Source organism: Suncus etruscus, chromosome 8 (assembly GCF_024139225.1).
Source record: "Suncus etruscus isolate mSunEtr1 chromosome 8, mSunEtr1.pri.cur, whole genome shotgun sequence".
Classification (NCBI taxonomy): Eukaryota; Metazoa; Chordata; class Mammalia; order Eulipotyphla; family Soricidae; genus Suncus; species Suncus etruscus.
In genome coordinates, this window is record NC_064855.1 from 24,690,029 (window position 1) to 24,709,763 (window position 19,735).

At 51.6% G+C, this 19,735-nt stretch overlaps 1 protein-coding gene across 1 annotated transcript in view; it reads right to left on the minus strand.

Moving 5' to 3' along the window:
* KIRREL3 (kirre like nephrin family adhesion molecule 3) overlaps window positions 1-19,735 on the minus strand; it is a 441,995-nt gene that overhangs the window by 18,811 nt on the left and 403,449 nt on the right. The window contains 4 exon segments of the mRNA XM_049778913.1: window positions 2,209-2,317; window positions 4,874-4,943; window positions 4,945-5,028; window positions 8,546-8,703. Of these exon segments, the coding sequence (XP_049634870.1) occupies window positions 2,209-2,317; window positions 4,874-4,943; window positions 4,945-5,028; window positions 8,546-8,703 (421 nt within the window).

The following is a 19,735-nucleotide window of genomic DNA, read 5'->3' on the forward strand; positions in this document are numbered from 1 at the left end:
ACCAAAGGTGGTTGGTTCAAATCCCCGTGTCCCATATGGTCTCCCGTGCCTGCCAGGAGCTATTTCTGAGCAGACAGCCAGGAGTAACCCCTGAGCACCGCTGGGTGTGGCCCAAAAAACCAAAAAAAAAAAAAAAAAAAGAATTACTCCTGGAAGGTTTAGGGGACCATATGGGATGCCTGGTATAGAACCTGGGTTGGTTGTGTTCAAGGCAAATGCCCGACCCACTGTGCTATCTCTTTGACCTCTAAGAACATAGTTCTTAATAGCAACTAAGTAATGCTACATCAGGGCGCCTGAGCTTCTCACCTACCACTCTGGGCTCTTCAGGAATCTGCTCAAATTCTAATTCTTTTTTTTGGGGGGGGGGAGGGGTCATACCCAGCAGCGCTCAGGGATTATTCCTGGCTCTATGCTCAGAAATCGCCCCTGGCAGGCACAAGGGACCATATGGGATGCCAGGATTCGAACCACCATCCTTCTGCATGAAAGGCAAATGCCTTATCTTCATGCTATCTCTCCGACCCCCAAGTTCTAACTCTTATTTCCTGACTCCATTTCCTTCTCATCGGCACAACCCCTCAGACAACCCCTGTTTGAGGCTGAGGCAGAAGAACTGGAGAGGTCCAGGTGATGGCTTCAGACCAGAGTGGGGCTGCTGGCATAATGAGGTGGACAGGGTAGGGCCCTGGGAGGGTCTGAGGGCAGGCATGGGTGAAGGGTCATCCTCTCTCTCTGTCTGGCCTTCCAGGCTCTCTCAGGGCTGTTCTCAGCTTCCCTCAGGCCTCTCCCTATCTCTGGCTGAGTGTGACTGAGTCAGGGTGCAGAATGGTTCTTCCTTGGAGCTGACCCATTTGTTTTTGCTGGTTTTTGTTTGTTTGTTTGTTTTTATTTTGGAGCCACACGAGGTGACTCTCAGGGGTTACTCCTGGCTATACGCTCAGAAATCACTCCTGCTGACAGAGGGGACACCTGGCCCCACCTTAAGTCTGGTCTGTGGGTGTAAGTGGAGGGTCCAGGCCAGCTTTCCAGGACATCTCCAGGAGTGGGGGGGTGTCTTGAGCCTGTCTTGGGGCTCTAACCCCCGAAATTTTGGATGAAGCTGCATGGGTGGGAAGGGGCCCTGAGACACTGGTGCATCAAAGGGTATGGGGTTACGCTGTGTTGCATCTGAGAACCACATGATCCCTGCCTCCTCTGAGAAGCTCAGCCTATGGTAAAGACGAACAGACAGAGGCAGCCACGATTCCAACTGGGTGTAGGCAAGGCACACTGCAGGGTCTCCTTGGGGGGTGAGGACACACAATCACATATATACACTCATACATATATGCATTTACTCACACACACTCATATTCACTGACACATTCACCCACATTCATATACACACTCATACTCACACATTCATACACATATCCAACATACACATATTTCACATATCATGTCTTAACCACATATATTCAAACACCTTCACATACAGACTTCACAACACCCTCAGATACTTCCACCCACACTCCCCATACATACATACATACAATATATATAATGTATATACTTCAGGGGAATTTAGGGCCACATATGAGGCACTCAGGGGCTCTTCAGGAGTGACCCCCTGGTTGTGCTCACAGGGATCATGTATGTTGTCACAGATGGAGTCAGCTTGTAAAGCGAGTAACCTCACGCTCTGCACTATTTTCCGGCCCCTGTAATTATTCTTACCATAAATAGTCGTTTATTTCTGCCTTAGTCTGTGAACTATTCTCTTTTCAGTTGTGCTGGATATAAGAGGTGGTTGATCTCTGGGCCTGCCCCAAGTGGGTAGGTTTTCTGAGCTCCATGCTAGTGCCTGTTCTAGTGTAGAACCAAAGCAGAGAGAGAGAGAGACTCTGGGAAGTCAGAAGATGATGGCAGCCCTGGGCCCAGGGCAAGGGGGTGGCATGAATGGGGCCACACCTGAGCTAGACTCTCAGACCCTGTGGGGCTTCCCTCATGCTGCTGATAATGGGCCTTGCCTCTGGAAGGGGGTAGGTGGGTGGCATCTGTCTCTCTGTATGGGCTGGGGAGGGCAGCATTTGAGTTGCTATTCCTTCCGCTCGGGGTTAGAACAGGAAGACATAACCCTGGGATATGGATGTGCAGAACGGGCCAGTGAGCCCAGATATGGTGGCGTGCCAGGACCACAGTATAGATGCCTTCAGAAGCTCTCACCTGTACTGGGTCACGGCGGGGGTTGGCCTTGGCCGAGCCAGTGAAACGTGACCACACTTGTCCTCCAGCACTGGCTGCGGCTCCACTGACAGGTTCACGAGTGGGGGGTCTGCAGAGAGCAAGCAGCTCCTTCAGTCTTGAGATGGGCCAGGATTTGGGGCAAGAGCCGGAGCAGGAATATCTGGGTGATATGGGGTATAGCCCTCTATTTCCCAGGCACCGAGACTCTGAGTCCCACGCCTACCCAGTGACTGCCCACCAGCAAGGGCCACCCAGCCTCCAGGACAATCTAACTGGGGTCCTAGCCACTTGCCCGAGGGGGCTGACACACTGAGCAGGACCTGCAAGGTTCAGAAGATGGTGCCCAGCCATGGGGAACAAAATCCATGGGCTGAATGCAGTGGCTCTAAGAGCTGGGATGGCTGATGTCTCAATGCAATTTGGTGATGTTCGTTCAACAGAAGCCAGAATTCTGGGTGGGGGGCATAACTGGGAGCCCCACCTACTCAGGTGCGGCGATCCAGGAGCAGAGAGATGGAGTGTCCACCTATTGGGGGCTTCCCCCTTGCTTGCCCCACTTCCGTTCCCCAAGACAGACTTGCATTCCTAGTTGATTCTGGGACTGTGGTGGGCACTCATCTGCAGCTTGCTTATCTGTGATTTCTTGGGTGCCCAGTTTTCCCTGGGGCTCAGGAGAATCATCCCTAGAAGTTTCCATGCTTGCCAGTCCCATCTGCAGTGCTTGCTCCCCAGGCCCTCAGACTCTGTAACTATTGTTGTCCCCCCTTCCCTCCCACCCACACCACACATGTGTCTGTGGCAGGAACCTGCATCCTGACAGGATCCCGAGGTAAAAATAAATCTATGTCTTCACCGGCGATTTGACACTATTTCTCACCCCATTTGTGATGTTGGTGGTGCGGGGTGTTGTGGGAGGCAGCTGTGACGTCGCGATTCCTCCCATGCCAGCAGATGTTTCGACTGAGAGGCTGGCTGGAGTTCCTTCCCTCCGCCTGCAAGAGTGTGTGTGTGTGTGTGTGTGTGTGTGTGCATGCGCGTGCCGAGAGAGGCATTACCACTGAAGCGGGCTGGCAGGAGGCAGAGAACTCCATGGACTCAGTGATTTCATCGCTATATTTGTTTTGCACACTTGGCATCTGGACGCAGAGTCCAGATGTAGCGAGACTTTGGGGGTGTTATGCCACTCTCCCATCTACTCAATCTGGGGCTTTGTCTTCCGTTGGGTGACATAGACAGAGCAAGGGAAACAAACAACAAATGTGCTTTTGCTGAGTCTGGATTCTTCTGGGTTGACTGAGGAAAATGAGCAGTTTGCCGAGGCAGCACCTGTCCGCGCCGTGGTGCCCTGGTCAACAGTCGGGTGCCTCCTGCATGCATAAGTGAAGCTAGGAGACAGCAGGGAGAGAAGTCTGGCGAGGAAGGGAGTGTGGGCTCTGGCACACATCTTCGTGTGGGGCCACTAGCCTGATGGCACCTTCTGGGGGTCTGTTAGTGATGGAAAATGGGGTCCAACCAAGAGATGAGGATTGATGGGTTCTACGTGTCCCATCACGGCATGACCTTGGTTGATCCCTTATTCCCTCTGGGGAGCTTAGCCTCACTTCCAGATCTGGACAGTGGAAGGCATAAAAGCAGCAACAGGATCCGAAAGAGGCAGCACCTTTGAGCCAGGACGAAAGCTGTGTCTTGAACCTTAAGCAGGTTCAAGAAGAATGATGCTTCAGTTCAGGTCCCCACCATCCTTGAGACTCCCTTTGCCAGAATACTCTTGTGCCTGTCTTCCTCCAGGGTAAGGACACGGGACCTAGAAAGCCAGCATCCATCCTGTCTTTCCTTGTGGGAGGCTGATCAGCCCCGAGAGTAACACGCTGCTTTTGGCATTTGTTTGTCTGGTATCTGGGCCAAAACCAACAGTTGCAAGTGCTCAAGGCCTCACTCCAGGAATTGGTGCTCAGGGGTGCTCCTGGCAGGACTGGGGGCCCATAAAAATATGTGGTTCGAGGAATGGAAGTGGTGATGGCTGCTTGTCAGGACAAGTGTCCTACCTTAACCTGCTTGTCCTTCTTAGAGCCCTGGGAGCTGGGCAGTGTGACATGAAAAGTGATGATTGAATGTTCAGGGGACAGGGCATGTGTCATGTCATGCAGGTGAGGGGAGATGTTTCAGCCTTCCTGGGTTTCAAACTTCTTTTTAAGTCCACTGCATGCACCCTTTGTACCTCAGTTTCCCCAGTTCATATCTACTCTCAATGGATGTTAAACAAGAGTAAATTGGGGTGGGAAATGGCAAAGAGGATGCTTTCGTATGCAGAAGTTCTAGGTTAGTTCCTTGTAAAGTTTCCCCTGAGCACTGCCAGGTGTGACCCCCAAACCAACAAACCAAGCAACCAAAAACCAAGTGCATGAGCAGTGCAGTAGGAATAACAACTGACAACAAATACTATTTAGAGTCCAGGCTCAGGAGAAGCTCCTTCTTTGTTCTTGGTTTAAGTCTGTTTTGGTTTCCTCCCCAGGGCCAGGAGTGCCCAAACCAGGCAGGGTACAGGACAGCAATTCCTCCAGGAGAGGAAGCCGACCAGAAGAGACTGCTAGGGGGCCCTTGCCCTCTGGATGCATTTGCTGGTCTGGATGGGCTGGTACCTCACGTGGACTGTCATAGTGACTGATGTCTCCTTCCCCTCCGGGAATGGCCTTGTTGGTAGCTCGACACACAATGGGTCTGGCCATTCTCCACGTCGCCAGGGGAGATGAAGAGAGTACTCCACGATGCTCTCCCCGCTTGCCACTCACGGAGCAGGGTCTGGAGGCAGGCAAAAAAGAAGACCCCGTCACTCAGATGGGGTGCCTGGGCAGGGATTTCCTGTCCAGCTGGACAGGAGTGAGGAGCAGGGACACCCAGAGGGCACAGATAGTGAGACTTGCTCTCTCCAGGTTCCCGGCCAGCTGAGCGCTGAGCTCTAGGAAGCAAAAGGGCAGAGAAATGGTCCAGCCCTGCACAGCTTGCATGGTCCAGAGATGATAAAACCCACTGGGTGCAGCAGGCCAATGCTCTGTGGAGATGTGTATGTGTGTGTGTGTGTGTGCTGTGTAGTGTGTGTGTGTGTGTGCTGCTATCTTGCAGGGACCCCAGACACTTGTCCAGGTCAACACGCGGTGTGTTTGCAGGAGGTGCTGCTCTTTGGGGCTCAGAGAAAGGGCAGGGCTCGGCAAGTGGGCAGAAAATCAATGCATAGGGTTTGTTGGACCTTAGGGGACCCATCTCAACTGGTCAGCTGCTCTTTCCTTCCTTATCCCTGATGATGCCATCACTCCATGAGTGCCCTGGAGCTGGAAACAAGCCCCCCCACAGTGCTTGAGGGCAATATAGCCTATAGCAGGCTAATTCATGTCTCCCCAATTCTGCATGAGTCCCCTGCAGAATGTGGACCTATTTGCAAAGTGGGCTTGGCAGGATGGATTAATTTCCACTCTCACCACCTGAGAGCAAGGTGTTGGACATCCCCACAACCTAGTGAGCAACCACCAGGTGACTAGAAGCAGTTGGAGCAGCTGTGGGCTTGGCTCTTGGGAGTCACTGAATTCAACCCCTCAAATGCCAACAGGTTACTATCATTTGGGGGAGTCAAGAGTTAGACTCAAGCTTTCTTTTTTTAGATAGGACTATTGAGTGTGCTGGGGAGGAGTGTGAAGCGACTATTCTGGGCAATGCTCAAACCTGGTGGATGTGGGTTTTCTTGTTGTTGTTTTGTTTTTTGTATTTTTGGGTCCACCACCTGGCAGCACTCAGGGGTTCCTCCTGGCTCTTCTACTGCTCAGAAATTACTCCCTGGTAAGCTCGGGGGATCATATGTTGCTGCCGGGATTCGAACCATTCTTCTGCATCTAAGCAAATGCCTCTACCACTGTGCTATCTCTCTGGCCCCACCTGGTGGATGTGGGTTTAAGGTGCTCTGTGGGCAATCCTCAGAGTGATTCCTGCAGTGCCTGGGAAGCCAAGCAGTGCCAGGGATAAACCCAGGGCCTCAAGTATGCCAGGCTATCCTGGCCCTTTGCCTCGCTCCCTAGATTTAGCTAATGCTTGTTTTGCTTGTGAGGGGCGAGGGGCGGAATGGGGACACTTCTAACCCCAGGGAGGGGATAAGATTCACCTTCACCAACATAAACATCCTGGACCTAAAATTGGCCCCCACCCCCCTTCTTTTATTTGGGGCTGGAGTTTGTCCAGGGGGGGGGTGCTTAGGAGGCCAGGGGGCCACTTCCAGAGATTCTTGGTCAGCTTGGGTCAGAACTTTAATGCAGGAGATGCTGCTGTTGGGGTCACCTGGGCCCCCACCTCACCATGCTTGAGGCCTCCAAGAGCAGCTCCCAGCCATGCTCAGGGAACTATGGAAGCTGGGGGTCTAACTGGGCTCCAGCCGCATGCAAGCTTCTGCTTTCAGTCCCATACTAAGAAGGTGGCAAACAGTGAGAAGCCGGGGAAGAGAAGCTGGAGGCAGGAGGGCAGGGGTGGAGTAAGGCTGCTCTCAAGGTTACCTTGGGACCCCTGAGGTCTCTGCTGCTCCCAGATCTCTGGGCACTGCTGCAGATGAAGTCTTCTGCAGCCTCAGCCTCTGCGCCCCTCATCATCAAGGAGCCAGGACTAGCCCCCAGACTTCTGGTCCTCTGCTCTGATCTCCCTGATGACGCCACCTTTCTGCAACTGGGATCCCTTCCTCCCAGCTCCCTGGATCCTGCACCCCTTTTCAGTCTCCTGCCCATTATTCTAGTGCCCTGCAGGGTTGCATGGGGCTGTGCTTAGAGATCTATGTCTCTTCCATTTCCTCCCCCACACCTGCCCTTTCCTTGCGGCTTCTGCAATGTTGGGGTCATACACGCTTGGGGGGGGGCATCCACTGCTTCCTTCAGTATCACTGCTCACCCCAGCTGTCAGCACTATCATATGGGCTGCATGGGGGTCACACCCGACAACACCTTCTGCTCACAAGGCAGGTGCGTGAACCCCCGCCAGAGATTTTAGGGAGCTCAGCCTCCTGCAGATGAGGGATAAGGAATAATGGTTTATTTGCCAGATCAGAAACAGACGAGGTAACTAGACCTCACTTCTACCAGGTTGACCTGGAAGCAACCACTACATCCTTTCTGGCCCACCCATCTCCCCAACAGAGTTGAAGGAGTTAAGGGAGCCCCCCAGTCTTCTCCTCTGTCTACAAGAGGGCTCCTGCTTTAGACAGAGCCTGGAGCCTGGCTCTGACTCCTGCCTCTATAAATAGCCGAGTGATAATAAGAACAATTTCCTGGATGAAAATAAGGCCCTGGGGCGGGGAGGAGGGAGGCAGGAGGCAGGATGGGTGACTGTGGGAGCTTCCATCTCTAAGCTGCACTCCCAACCTTCACTGACCCCTAGGCAGTAGGGTCCCCTGGACTGATAAGCTCTGGGTGGTGAAGGGGAGCTGGGCTTGGGGGGTATCTGGACTCCTAATGAGAACTCCAGCTTGCCCCGAACATGGCCCTCCCTCTGCCCTCACCCAGGCTCCTCAGCCTTGGGATGACGGGCGCTGTCACATTTTCTAGGTTGGGAGTGGGTGTTTTTGGGAAATAAAATATCTGGTTATTTGTTCCAACTAAATAGGGGATTGGGGGTGTGTTCATTAGAGAATGTGCTGTTTAGGTCCTGGCTAATAGGGACCCCAGAGCTGGGTTCCTAAGGTCCAGGGGTCTATTGTATGGTCCAGGGATTTCCCTCCTCTTCCTACACCAGGACCCTCAGGACAGCTTGGACTGTCAAAAAATGGGGTCTACAGCCTTAACTAACCTGGTAGGGAAGGGGAAGTGCCCCCCCCCCCATGTCAACACAGTGAGATCTGAGCAAACAGCAGCACAAGGAATCACAGGCCATGACTCTCCTGTGGCTGACGCAGCCTCAGGGTCTAGGGTCCCGATTTTATTCCTGTCTTGCTTGGTCTTGATCTGGTAACCCAAGCAAGGAGTTTTGCACCTCTGGACTCTCAGACCCCCTAGAAGGGACATTTTGGGCTCCTTGGGAGGCTGGCTCAGGTGAACAGCAGCAATGACACTGCCTTGAGCCTGAGTTCAGAGGTGATAGCGTCAAGAGCTTGAAATGGCCTGGTCATGCCCCTGCCCTCTCCCACCCCAAGTCCAACAATCACCCTGGAAAGAATGGGAATTTCTTTCACACTGGAGGGAGTGGAAAATGGCTAAGAAGATTGAGAAGGAAGAGGGAGAGAGAAAGAGGGGGCGGTAGAGAGGGAGAGGGGAAATAGGGAGAGAGGAAGAGGAAGTGAGGAGAATGGACTCACCTTGGAGTAGGTGGCTCCGTTGATGACCTCCCCCTTCTTTAGCCAGATGATGGAGGCGGCAGGCTTGGCGTTGTCGGCATGGCAGGTGAGGTTGAGGGGGTCTCCCGCCCGCAGGCTGATCACGGGCCCCCCTAGGATGATGGGATCATCGGGTGGCACTATGGGGAGAGAAGGGAGGTGAGAAGCAGCACCTCGGCCCCTCAAGACTGAGTGGGCTTTATGGAGGAGGATAGCGGTGATTCTCCTGCAAGAGGAATCTGTGGAACAAGGAGGGCAGCTGGAGCAGCGATCTGAGATAGGCAGGCAGACAGACAGATAGACATGGTCACCCCCAACTGACAGATGCAGTCATTTTTGACCATCAGACAATACAGCAATCCGAAGCAGACTTAATAATCCCAGATAGACAGAACAGTACTCCCAGACAGACACAGCAATCATGGAGAGATAGACACAGCAATTCCAGACACACACAGTAATCCCAGATAGACATATAGCAATCTCAGACAGACACACACAGAGTAATCCCAGACAGAAAGACAGATATAGTAATCCCCAACAGATATAAACAGTAATCCCCAACAGATAGATGCAGTGATTTCAGACAGACACTGCAACCCCTGACAGACAAATGCAGAAATCCTCAACAGGCAGACAGATGATGGGTGCAGGGCTCAGCCAACTGTCCTCAGTATACCCACAGGAAACCCTCTTGCTCTGCCTCCTCTTTCCCAACCCTTTCCTGAACTGTCCCAGCACCTCCACCATCTGACTTGTTCTTTGCCCTGGCACCACTGCCATCTGACTCAGTCCTTGTCCTGGTACTCTGTGGTCTGAATCAGTCCTTGTCCCACCTTTTGAAGAAGACAAAATGAGTCCCCTGTCCCCACCTTGCAGGTCGAATTCTGCTGGATAGACAGGTGGTGATGGTCACATGGTGGACCGACCCCCAGGCCACACAGGGCTGGGTGGGCCCACACAGGAGCGATGCAGAGTGTGCCCCATAGCACCTGGCACCAGCCCTGAGATTGCTGATGTCCCAGAAGTCAGGAAGCATCACTGAGCATGGGGGACAAGCCTGAAGGGTCCTCTGGTGACAGTTTCCTCAATATTCTCCTTGTCTTGACTAATCGTTGGAAAGGGATTAATCAGTCCACCCAGGGTACCCCTATGCCTGGGATGCTGCTGGGCAGGGGAGAAGAACCCCCACACAGCCCACCTCTTCCCTGCTAGGCTGATGCTTGGCTCAGGATCCACAGGCCCCCATTCTATTTCCTGAGGAAAACCCACCAGGCTCCCCACAATTACCACTCCCAGGTGGATGCCCAGTCCTTCCACTGGGAGCAGCAATTTCATTCCAGTGGCTCTGCCCTTCTCTGCCTATTCTAGCCTTAGACATCCAGGATGTGCTGATACCTGCAGATGGGGGATGCCCCTTCCCTGGGTGCTCTTTATCCTGTTATTAGAGCCCCCCCCCCCCCCCCGAGAACTCACAGGAGGCTAAGAGCTTTGGCGGTTGTGCTGTGACTATGCAAAAGGCTGCCCCTTTCTACACATGGGGGCTCCTGCCCTGTCCCTACTGGACTGGTAGCTCTGGCTCACCTGGTATCTGGGTGGAAGGTTCTGGCAAGCTTGCCTCAGGCCAGTTGGGCACTGAGAGGGTAAGGCTGGCCAGTCTCTCCACTGAGGAATCCATTGGGTAGCTATGGGAAGTGCCCTAAATTGGAGGGCAAAGGGCCAGGGCAGCCCTTTACACTCCCACAGCTGCAAACAGGAAAACACAACAGGCTTCTGGAACATTATTCTCTGGGGCCTGGACGGGGGCCTGGATGCTGGTTGTGGCCAAGACAGTGGTTCTCACCCCTGGCTGCATCAAAGACATGGGGGGCACACTGCTATTGCTGTGGCACTCTGATGCACAAATCCCATCTCTGGAGGTGAGATTCAGGGGTCAGGGGTCTTTAAGGGCCTCCCCACTCCCACCCTCCAGAGGATTCGGAGTTGGAGAACCCACACTTGAGGGCTGTAAGTGGGCTCTGTGGTCACAGCTGAGAGATTTGGGACCAATATGGGAGGGGGCAGCCCTTCCTCGGGCTCTGGGGCGGTGATTTGGATGCAAGGATTCGGGGAGCTCAGAGGAAGAGGGAGGGGTGCGGGCCCCACAGAATGGGCGCTGATTACATCTCCCCAAATGAGTGGTTATCACACGGGCTATTCATGCAGCTATGCATTATTGATTGGCCTTCGCCTGGTTGCACGGCAGCTGGGGAGGAGGGGTGCGGAGGGGTGGTGGGTTGGGTTGGGAGGGGGTGTTTAAGGACCCAGCAGGCTGAATAGAAATCAGCAGTCACTCCTGGCAGCTGGATCTGAGATGGAAGGGGGGTACTCATCACCTCTCCATTCAGTCTGGGGCTCGGAGCTGGGCGGCAGGATGGGAGAGAGCTGGGGGCCTTGGTGTGCTCAGAAGATGCATTATTCATCCGAGCCCCTCGCAGGATCCGGCGTTATTATCCTGAGCCACTCTGGAGCTTGGGCTCCTAATTTTTAATCACAGGGAAGGTGGGAGCACCAGCCTTTTGTGATTAATCCGGAGATAAAAATAGTTGGCTGTTTCATGCTTCTTGTTGTCAGTCATGGGAAACGCATTAACCATCGGGTGCCTGAGTCTCTGGAGACACAGAGGGAAGGCAGGGATGGACCCCCAAGCCAAAAGATGGGGGGGTCATTTCTGCCTGAGATAGGGGCTGGCTTGGTGGGGGCAAGAATACAGATTGGGAGCCTTCTCCCTGGCCCTGAGAATTGTTCTGGCATGAGAAGACTTGAACCTCTGGGACTGCCCAGACCAGGGGCCCAGTTCACTGTCCCCCAAAGCTCATAGGGCTGGGTGGGGCTGAGACCCTGACTTGCTTGGTTCAGGGCTTTTGTTGACAATGGGGTCGATTTTCTGGATGCTAGGCCATGATAGTCTGTGGGGCTTTCCTAAAGTCCACTGGGTGATAGCAGGGGTCCTCAGGATACTACAGATACCATCTCAGCTGAAATAGGCCACAGCAGACACTATGATCTCATGGAGGCAATGGACAGATTCTTCCTCTTTTCACAGATCATTCTTGTTTGCTTTTTTGGACCACACCCAGTAGTGCTCAGGGCTTACTTCTAGTCTAGTACTGAAGGGATCTCAGGGATCATTCCTGGAGGGCTTGAGTGTTGCTATGGGGTGCCAGAGATTGAACCCAGGTTGGCCCATATATAAGGCATATGCCCTCTTTGTTGTCCTATCTCTCAGTTCTGTCTTCTGGGTCACCCATACCAGCCTTCAAGTATTAGCTGAGAGTTTTTTTTCAGGCCCACAAGAGGTCTTTCTGGAATCTCCCAGTTGTGAACCTCTGTCTCAGTGTCTGACCTGGTCTCTGGGGAGATCTCTCTGAACTACTGGCATCGCCTCATTTCTTCTGGTCCCTGTGCCAGGTCTGGAGTCTGTAGTTTGCTTGGGCTCTCTTTGCTGTTTACCAAGCCAAGCCTGGCTCAAATCCACTTCTTTCTAAGTTGGCTGGTTGTAGGAAGGTCATATAATCTGATAAGCAAAGCCCTCTTATCAGGGAAGTGCTATCAAAAGGATCCCTCAGGAATTATTATTATTGCCTTCATGATTAGAGGCACCTGGCAAGCACTTAGCAAAGGACCTGACCATGTAAATATTGTTTATTGGGTCCAATCACTCACTAATAACGGGTCATTTTGTGGCTATGCATGAGACATGCGCCAAAGTCCTCTTGTTAGGTCTCACTGTCCTGGGCACAATCACATGGAGAATCTCATTAAAGAGGATAGGATGGGATGCTCCGAGAGAAAGTGGCCCTGAGCTAATTCAACAGCAGGAGAGGGGAGAGCTGGGGTTAAACTCAGCTTGGTTTGCTCCTAGCCTAGTGTTTCAGGTGGTGCTGGGGCTACACTCCACCACGCACAGGGTCTACTCCTGGCTTTGTGCTCTGGAGTGGGTCTTGCTAGTGCTCAGGGGGACTATCTGTGTCGATGGTGATTTGAACAGGAATAAGCTATATGTAAGACAAGTCCCCTTGGCTGAGCTCTCTCCACCCCAGTCCCTGTCATGTTTGAGACTTGAGTCTGAGCACTCACGGGTCTGCCACAGCCCTTTCCATAAACCATCTTGCCCTCCTCCTCCTCCTCATTTCACTCATTTCACAGGGTCCAACCTCATTTCACGGGATCCCAAGTAGTACGACCCGATTCCCTGTTGTGCTTAAGATGTCTGTGAAGGGAGCAGATGATGGTATTGGCTATTTCGAGCCATCTTCAGCCCTCACAGCTCAGATGCATGCCTGCCCTCTCCTGGAGGCTAACTCACTGGTGAAGCTTCCACTCACCAGGGATTGAACCCAGGGATCCTGCGTCCCCACCCTTGGAGAGATCTGCTCGACTGCTCACATCACTTTTCAACTCAGATTCTTCTTGGGTCTAGAAGCAAAGGCACTGCTGTGGGTGGAAATGCAAACGCGGGCCCGGAGAGATAGCACAGCAGCGTTTGCCTTGCAAGCAGCTGATCCAGGACCAAAGGTGGTTGGTTCCAATCCCGGTGTCCCAGATGGTCCCCCATGCCTGCCAGGAGCTATTTCTGAGCAGACAGCCAGGAGTAACCCCTGAGCACCGCCGGGTGTGGCCCAAAATAAATAAAATAAAATAAAAAGGAAATACAAATGGGTATGGCCACCAATGGAAGCAGCGTGGGGATTCCCCTATCACCATTAAACACAGAGCTGGGCCTGAGGTTCAGGGGGGCAAAGTACTGAGTTTGATTTACAGCACTATGTGCTCCTGGCATTGCCAGGTGGCATGCAGCCAGATTGACCCCAATGAGATAACAATAATTAAAAATACAAACACCCAAAGCAGGGTTTGAGACAGTACAGTGGGGAGAGTGTTCTCCTTGCATACAACCAACTCAGGCTTGATTTTCATATGATCCTCTAAGCCAACCAGGAGTGATTCCTTTTTAAAATTAAAAAATTTTTTTCAGGAGTGATTCCCGAGTGTAGCCAGGAGTGACCCATGAACACTGCTGGGTGTGAGTCCCCCAACATAAGACCATGTAAAGCAAATCTATCATTGCTCCCTCTTCTGTGCATTTATCTGAAGGGAATTGGATCAGCACCACAGAGAAATCTGAGCAGGACTGAGGGTCATATACTGGATCCCAGTACCATATAGTCCCCAGAGCTGGAAGCCAGCATCAGCCAGTGGCCTGGGATCCCCAGCTCTGTAAGGCCCGAGCAGCAACCACCCATCTATTCAGAACTGTTATTTATTTATTTATTTATTTATTTATTTATTTAGGTTTTTGGGTCACACACCTGGCAGCACTCAGGGGTTACTCTTGGCTCTGCGCTCAGAAATCTCTCCTGGAAGATGCCGGGATTTGAACCACCGTCCTTCTGCATGCAAGGCAAACGCCCTACCTCCATGCTATTTCTCTGGCCCCCTATTCAGAACTTTTTAGATGTAAAAACATTCCATATGCAGATTTCGCCTGACCTGCATCATCACTCTCCACACAGCAGCTCCTAAAATCCGGGTTCATCCCAATGGCAGAAGGGATCTTTGCTCTATGCTGCAGGGAAGGCATGGCTGGGAGAAGGCAGAAACTGGGGAAGGGCTGACTGGCTCAGTCACTCAGAGCAGGCCCTGGACTCCAGGACACACAGGACAGTGGCTGGCAGATGGACTTGGCCAGCAACTTGTACTGACTGCTGCCCTCTGCTGTTCCTGGCTGGGCACTACAGGCAGGCAGACAGGCAGACGTGGTGGTCCCTGAGCACAAGCCTTGTGGTAGGTGCTGTCTGTGGGTGCAGAATGTCCTGGGAAGCTAGCAAGAACCCCAGCCAGCACATGTTAGGGATGTGAAGAGCGGCTGTGGCTGGAAGGAGCCTAGGAGATGGGATGAAGAGGGAGCAATGTTCCATGTCTGCAGAGGAGGATGGGAACCCTGTGCACAATCTTGAGAGGTGACTGAGATGATGCAGGGAGTGGGATCCCTGGAGGTGGAAAAAATGTGACCTCTGGGTCAGTGGCTGCCACCTCCTGGCATTTCACAGCACCATGCATGCCAGGAGGAGGGGGGAGGCAAAAGGCAATCACTCAGCGTGGCATGTGGAACCCTCCATCTGTTAATCTAAACATCCACACGGCACAGAGTGAATAGGGAAAGGCCCTGTGGCATCCTCCTCTCCTGCTTTGCATCTACCCTATCCCCATCCCAGGGCTGGGGCTCTTATATGTAGGTGCCCAATGGAAAAGAAAATGAGGCAAGGAGTATCTTTCAGGGCAGGGATCAGACATGCAGTTTTGGGGGTGGGTGGGAGGAGGGTTTGTCTACCTGCTGAGTCCGGGGGCAGACCTGGCCTCAGTGCAAAGCATGTGCTCAGCCTCTGTTGGTCTCCTTGGCCCCTAGCCACACACTCTGAAACCCTCATGACTGAAGTGGGGCATCCTGTTTGCTGAAGCTACCAGGCCAGAGAAACCACGCAGGGAGATGGCACAGAGACTGAGAGGTGCTCAGGAAACTTCAATCTGCCCCAGACTTCCCAGAGGGAACAGAGGAGGCTTTGGCCATGGGCCTCCTGCACCTGAGTGCAATGAGCTGCCAGAGCCAGGAGCACCAGAATGTTGGGTTTAGCTTTCTGGGGCACAAAAGGTGAGTGCTCAGGAATAATGGCTGTTGTTTTAAGCTCCTGCGCTTGCTGGTGATTTGTTAAGCAGCAATAGACAACTGGAACAGACTTGGCAGAAGTGGCCAAAGGTGCCTGTGCACAGAACACTGTGGGGTCTTGCGCTGTGTCACATGCTTTCTTTCTGTCTCTATGTGCTGGATGAGAGTGGGGTTTCTCAAGCAGTGCTCAAAGCTTAGGGGGTCACTCCTAGCTCAGTTGGCTAAACTGAGCCGTACAAGTCAATGCTGGGAGATTCTGGAGGTCACAACTGGTGGCGTTAGAAGTGAGGGGTGTGGGTGACAACAGGAATGAAACTGGACCTCACACACGCAAAGTGTGTGCTCCAGCCTTTGGAGTCATCCCCACCAACTCTTAATGTGGGTGTCCTTTGGGATATTGGCAACTGAGGATCAAACTCAGGCTCTTATGCATGCAAGGCAAGGCTTCTACAATGGAGGCATAAAGACTTAGATCACTCACTTTGTAGCTGAGGTTCAGAGCAATAAGTGACCCTTAGATGAAGGAGCCCGAAAGACGATCCCAGATTCCCTGATTTCCAGGCTTCCCGATTCCCAGGCCCCCAGGTGGCATGGCTCACTCCAGCCACTCTTCCGACCTGTGCCTGGGGAAGGGCTGCTGGGGAAAGCCTGGTAGAGCAGAGGGCAGAGTTGGGGCGGACCTGCTATGCAGCAACATGCTGCTCTGTCGTGGACCAAGGCAGAAAGGAGGTCGAGTGGGGGAAGAACGTGCGTTTCCGCCCTTTGCGTTTCCCCTCATTAATCTGAGTCTAATTGGATCACAACATTCCCAGTAAACAGCAGCCTCTCTTTAATAAGCCAGCATTGCCCCGACCCCACGATTGTGCTCCTAATCAGCCCTGATATCAGGGAACCGCGCCGCTAATTGTCGCCGGCCTTGCTGCATGTCAGGTAAGGACGGCAGTGAGAGATAATTATAATCAGATCTAATTAGTAATTATAACGGATCCCGACTAGAAATTGTTTTCAGTTAAATATTCCCCGAGAGGTGCTAATAGTCTCCGGGGCCTGCAGAGAGCCCCAGAAGACAGGGAGGGGCCCAGGAGCAGGCCGATGTTCCCCACCTTAGTTCCCACCCTCTGGCCTTTAGGGAACAGGGTGGGCTTTGGGGGGACAGTACTGGACTAGCATCTACAGGACCTAGGTTCCTGACCCCCATACTTTTCCTGTCCTCACATCAGCTTAAGCCAGTTGTGACTCATGGCTTAGTGTTTGCCCTGCACTGCCAACACGAACAAGCAGAGAACAACTGAAGCAGATTCATACTTGTTCTTTGGGCTCTCTTCCAGGACCTTTTATGGGGGGGGGGAAATCTTCCTTAAACTCTGACAGTGCCCACCCTCTGCTCACACCAAGGCCCAGTTTTCCTGAGGGTCTTAGCCCATGACTCCTGACTTGCCTTCCATACCTTTGTCTCCTGCCTTTGCTAGTAGGATTTTATTTGTTTATTTTTGCTTCTCCCTAGCATGTTCAGGGTACCACACAGTTCCAGGGATCAAACCCAGAGTTCCTGCCTAGTCTGAAGATGTGCTTTGAGCCATCTCCCAGGTTCCCAGAAGTCAGTGCTTTGAATAACCCCACCCTTACTTCTAGATTCCTCACTAGCAAATGAAGAATCCCCCAAGATGATCTGGGTGCTCTGGGTTTAGGGATCTCTACCAGAACCCAGTGGTCGACTACCCATCTCTGGCAGACTTCATTCTCTGAACCACCTGATTAGACCCAGATATTCAGGCAGTTCAGAGTCTCGAGGCCTGTTGGCACTCTCTGTGGCCTACTCTGTAAGGTGGGACTGGGCACTTTAGTGACCACTGGCACTTAGATTTTGTTCATTTTTGCTTTTGCTTTTGGGTCTCTGCTCAGAGTCGCTCATGGTGGTGCCAGGAATTGAACCCGTGTTGGCTGTGTGCAAGGCTCCTCCTGTGCGTTCTCCTTCCTTGCCTATCCTGGTGCTGAAGAAGGCTGTGTAGGGTGAGCCCAGGAATCCCGTGAGCTTTTTCATAATTGTTTCTTGCTAACACCGGCCTGGGAAGAGCCACCCCACTCCTGCCGTGCTAGTGTCTAGTCAATAAATAAGTGGGAAATAAGGATTTGTGAGAAAATAGAAGGCAGTCCAAAAGTAAATTGTGGGCTTATAAACCTCTTAAGAGATATGGAGAGACTCTGAAATGCCTCTGGCTTGACACCATCCCCTTCTCAAAGCCTGGTGGTATCTGAGTCACATCGGAGATAGTGTTGAAGACTATCCCCCCTTGTGTTCCACTGGCACGGAGAAGCTACCAGGCCCTGCACTACAGTAATAACATCAACACCTACCTTGGCCTTAATTATTTTTCTGTCTTGCCAGTGGAGCCCGTTTAATAAGATTTATAGGTGGTGGGGAAGTGGGGTGAGCTGGTGTTCGGCTCTGATAATAGGCCGGGCAGACACCCCCCTCCTTGGGTATCACTGGAATGAAAACATGAACTAAAAGCTTTGCCACACTTAAGTAATAATAATGTCAACATTTCATTTGCCTCCCCCTTAATTACTTTTCTCTCTCACTCTTGCCACCTGAACCTGTTTTGATAAGATTCCTGCACAGATAAACAGCCAGCAGGGTCCCCCTGGTGTGTGTGTGTGTGTGTGTGTGTGTGTGTGTGTGTGTGTGTGTGTGTGTGAGAGAGAGAGAGAGAGAGAGTGTGTGAGAGAGAGGTGTGCAGTGGGGGTGTGTTGTGTTGTGTAGTGGGGTGTGGTATGAGTGTTCTTTATGCAGGAGGCTAAAGGCTGGAGGCTGGGCTTTGTTTATCCTCACACTGCTAGAAGCTTTGAGAATGGCAGCATCTCTCCAGAAATGCACAGGATTTTGTACAAGGCCCCAAACCAAAAGTTGGGGCCTCATTCTCCACCATATCTCTTATGTCCCACCTGCCATGAGTGCTCCAACTTTCACCTGAGTCATCGCAGGAGCCTCTCAGTGAAACCTTCCTCCCAGACTGCCCTCGTGCAGCAGACAGCTGAGCCTTGAAGGAGGGCAATTGGACCTCATCACAGCTCGGCTAGAACCTCTCCAGGGCTGCTCTGCCTCTCTCAGGAAGGGTTTTGCTTCCAGACTCACAGCTAAGCTCTTTCTTCAAGCCTTTGTTCAGAAGTCACCTTCTTTTTTTTTTTTTTTTTTTTTTTTTTTTTTGGTTTTTGGGCCACACCCGGTGACGCTCAGGGGTTACTCCTGGCTATGTGCTCAGAAGTTGCTCCTGGCTTGGGGGACCATATGGGACACCGGGGATCGAACTGCGGTCCGTCCAAGGCTAGCGCAGGCAAGGCAGGCACCTTACCTTTAGCGCCACCGCCCGGCCCCAGAAGTCACCTTCTTACAGAGAACTTTCAACTATTATAGCAAGAAAAGAAACTGAATTCATAATGGAAAAAAAATCTCCCTGTTAAGAAAACCTTGGCTCAGATGCTTTCACTGGTAAATTCTGTCCACTCTGAAAAGAAGAAATAATACCAGCTTTTCCTAATATAAACAATATCAGCTTTTCTCCAGAGAGGAGAATGCTCTAGCTCACTCCACAAATGGGGTTACCATGTTACTAACACCAGACAAAATTCTTATGAGTATAGAACTACAGACCTATCTATATTTATGAGCACAGATGGAAAGTTCTCACCAAAACAATGAGCAAACTCAGCCCAGCAACATTAAAAAAAAGGGATCAGACACTATGACTAAGTGGTATTTATCCCAGGAATTCAAGGTTGGTTAACACTTGAAAGCAATTAATGGAATAAGCCATATTAATAAAGAACAAATCCCTCCTGCCAGCCCCCACAACCCCAGACATCTCATAAAATCATTTCAAAAAACCCAACATAGTTTTCAGGAATAACTCTTAAAAACTTAGGAATAGTTGGACATTTTATCAACCTGATACAACTTTTATCAATTTGATATTTTATCTATCTGATACTGACACAGCAATGTACAAATGTACAGTTGACATTGTCTTTATGGGAGACATGTGCTATCTCCTTAGATTGGGAAGAAAGTCAGGATTTCAGCTTTCATGCTATTTGTTTGTTTTTGGGCCATAGTCAGCAGTGCTCAGGGGTTATTCCTTGCTCTGCACTCAGGAATCATTCCTGGAGGGTTTAGTATGCCAGGGATAGAACCCAGGTTGGCTACATGGAAGACCAACACCCTCCCCACTGCATTATTGCTTTAGTGCCCAGCTCTCTCTTGGTTCAATCTTGTGTTGAAAGTCCCATCAGTTTGGAAACAAAGAGCATCAGATTGAAAAAGTGAAAAAGCTATTTATACATGAAAACAAAATTATCTGGATGTCTTAGAAACTCCCACAAAAAACAGTTCAATATGGAAAAAAAAGAGACCAACAAGGTTTTAAGATCTAAAATCCATGTACAAATGAACTATGAGTCTGTTAGCA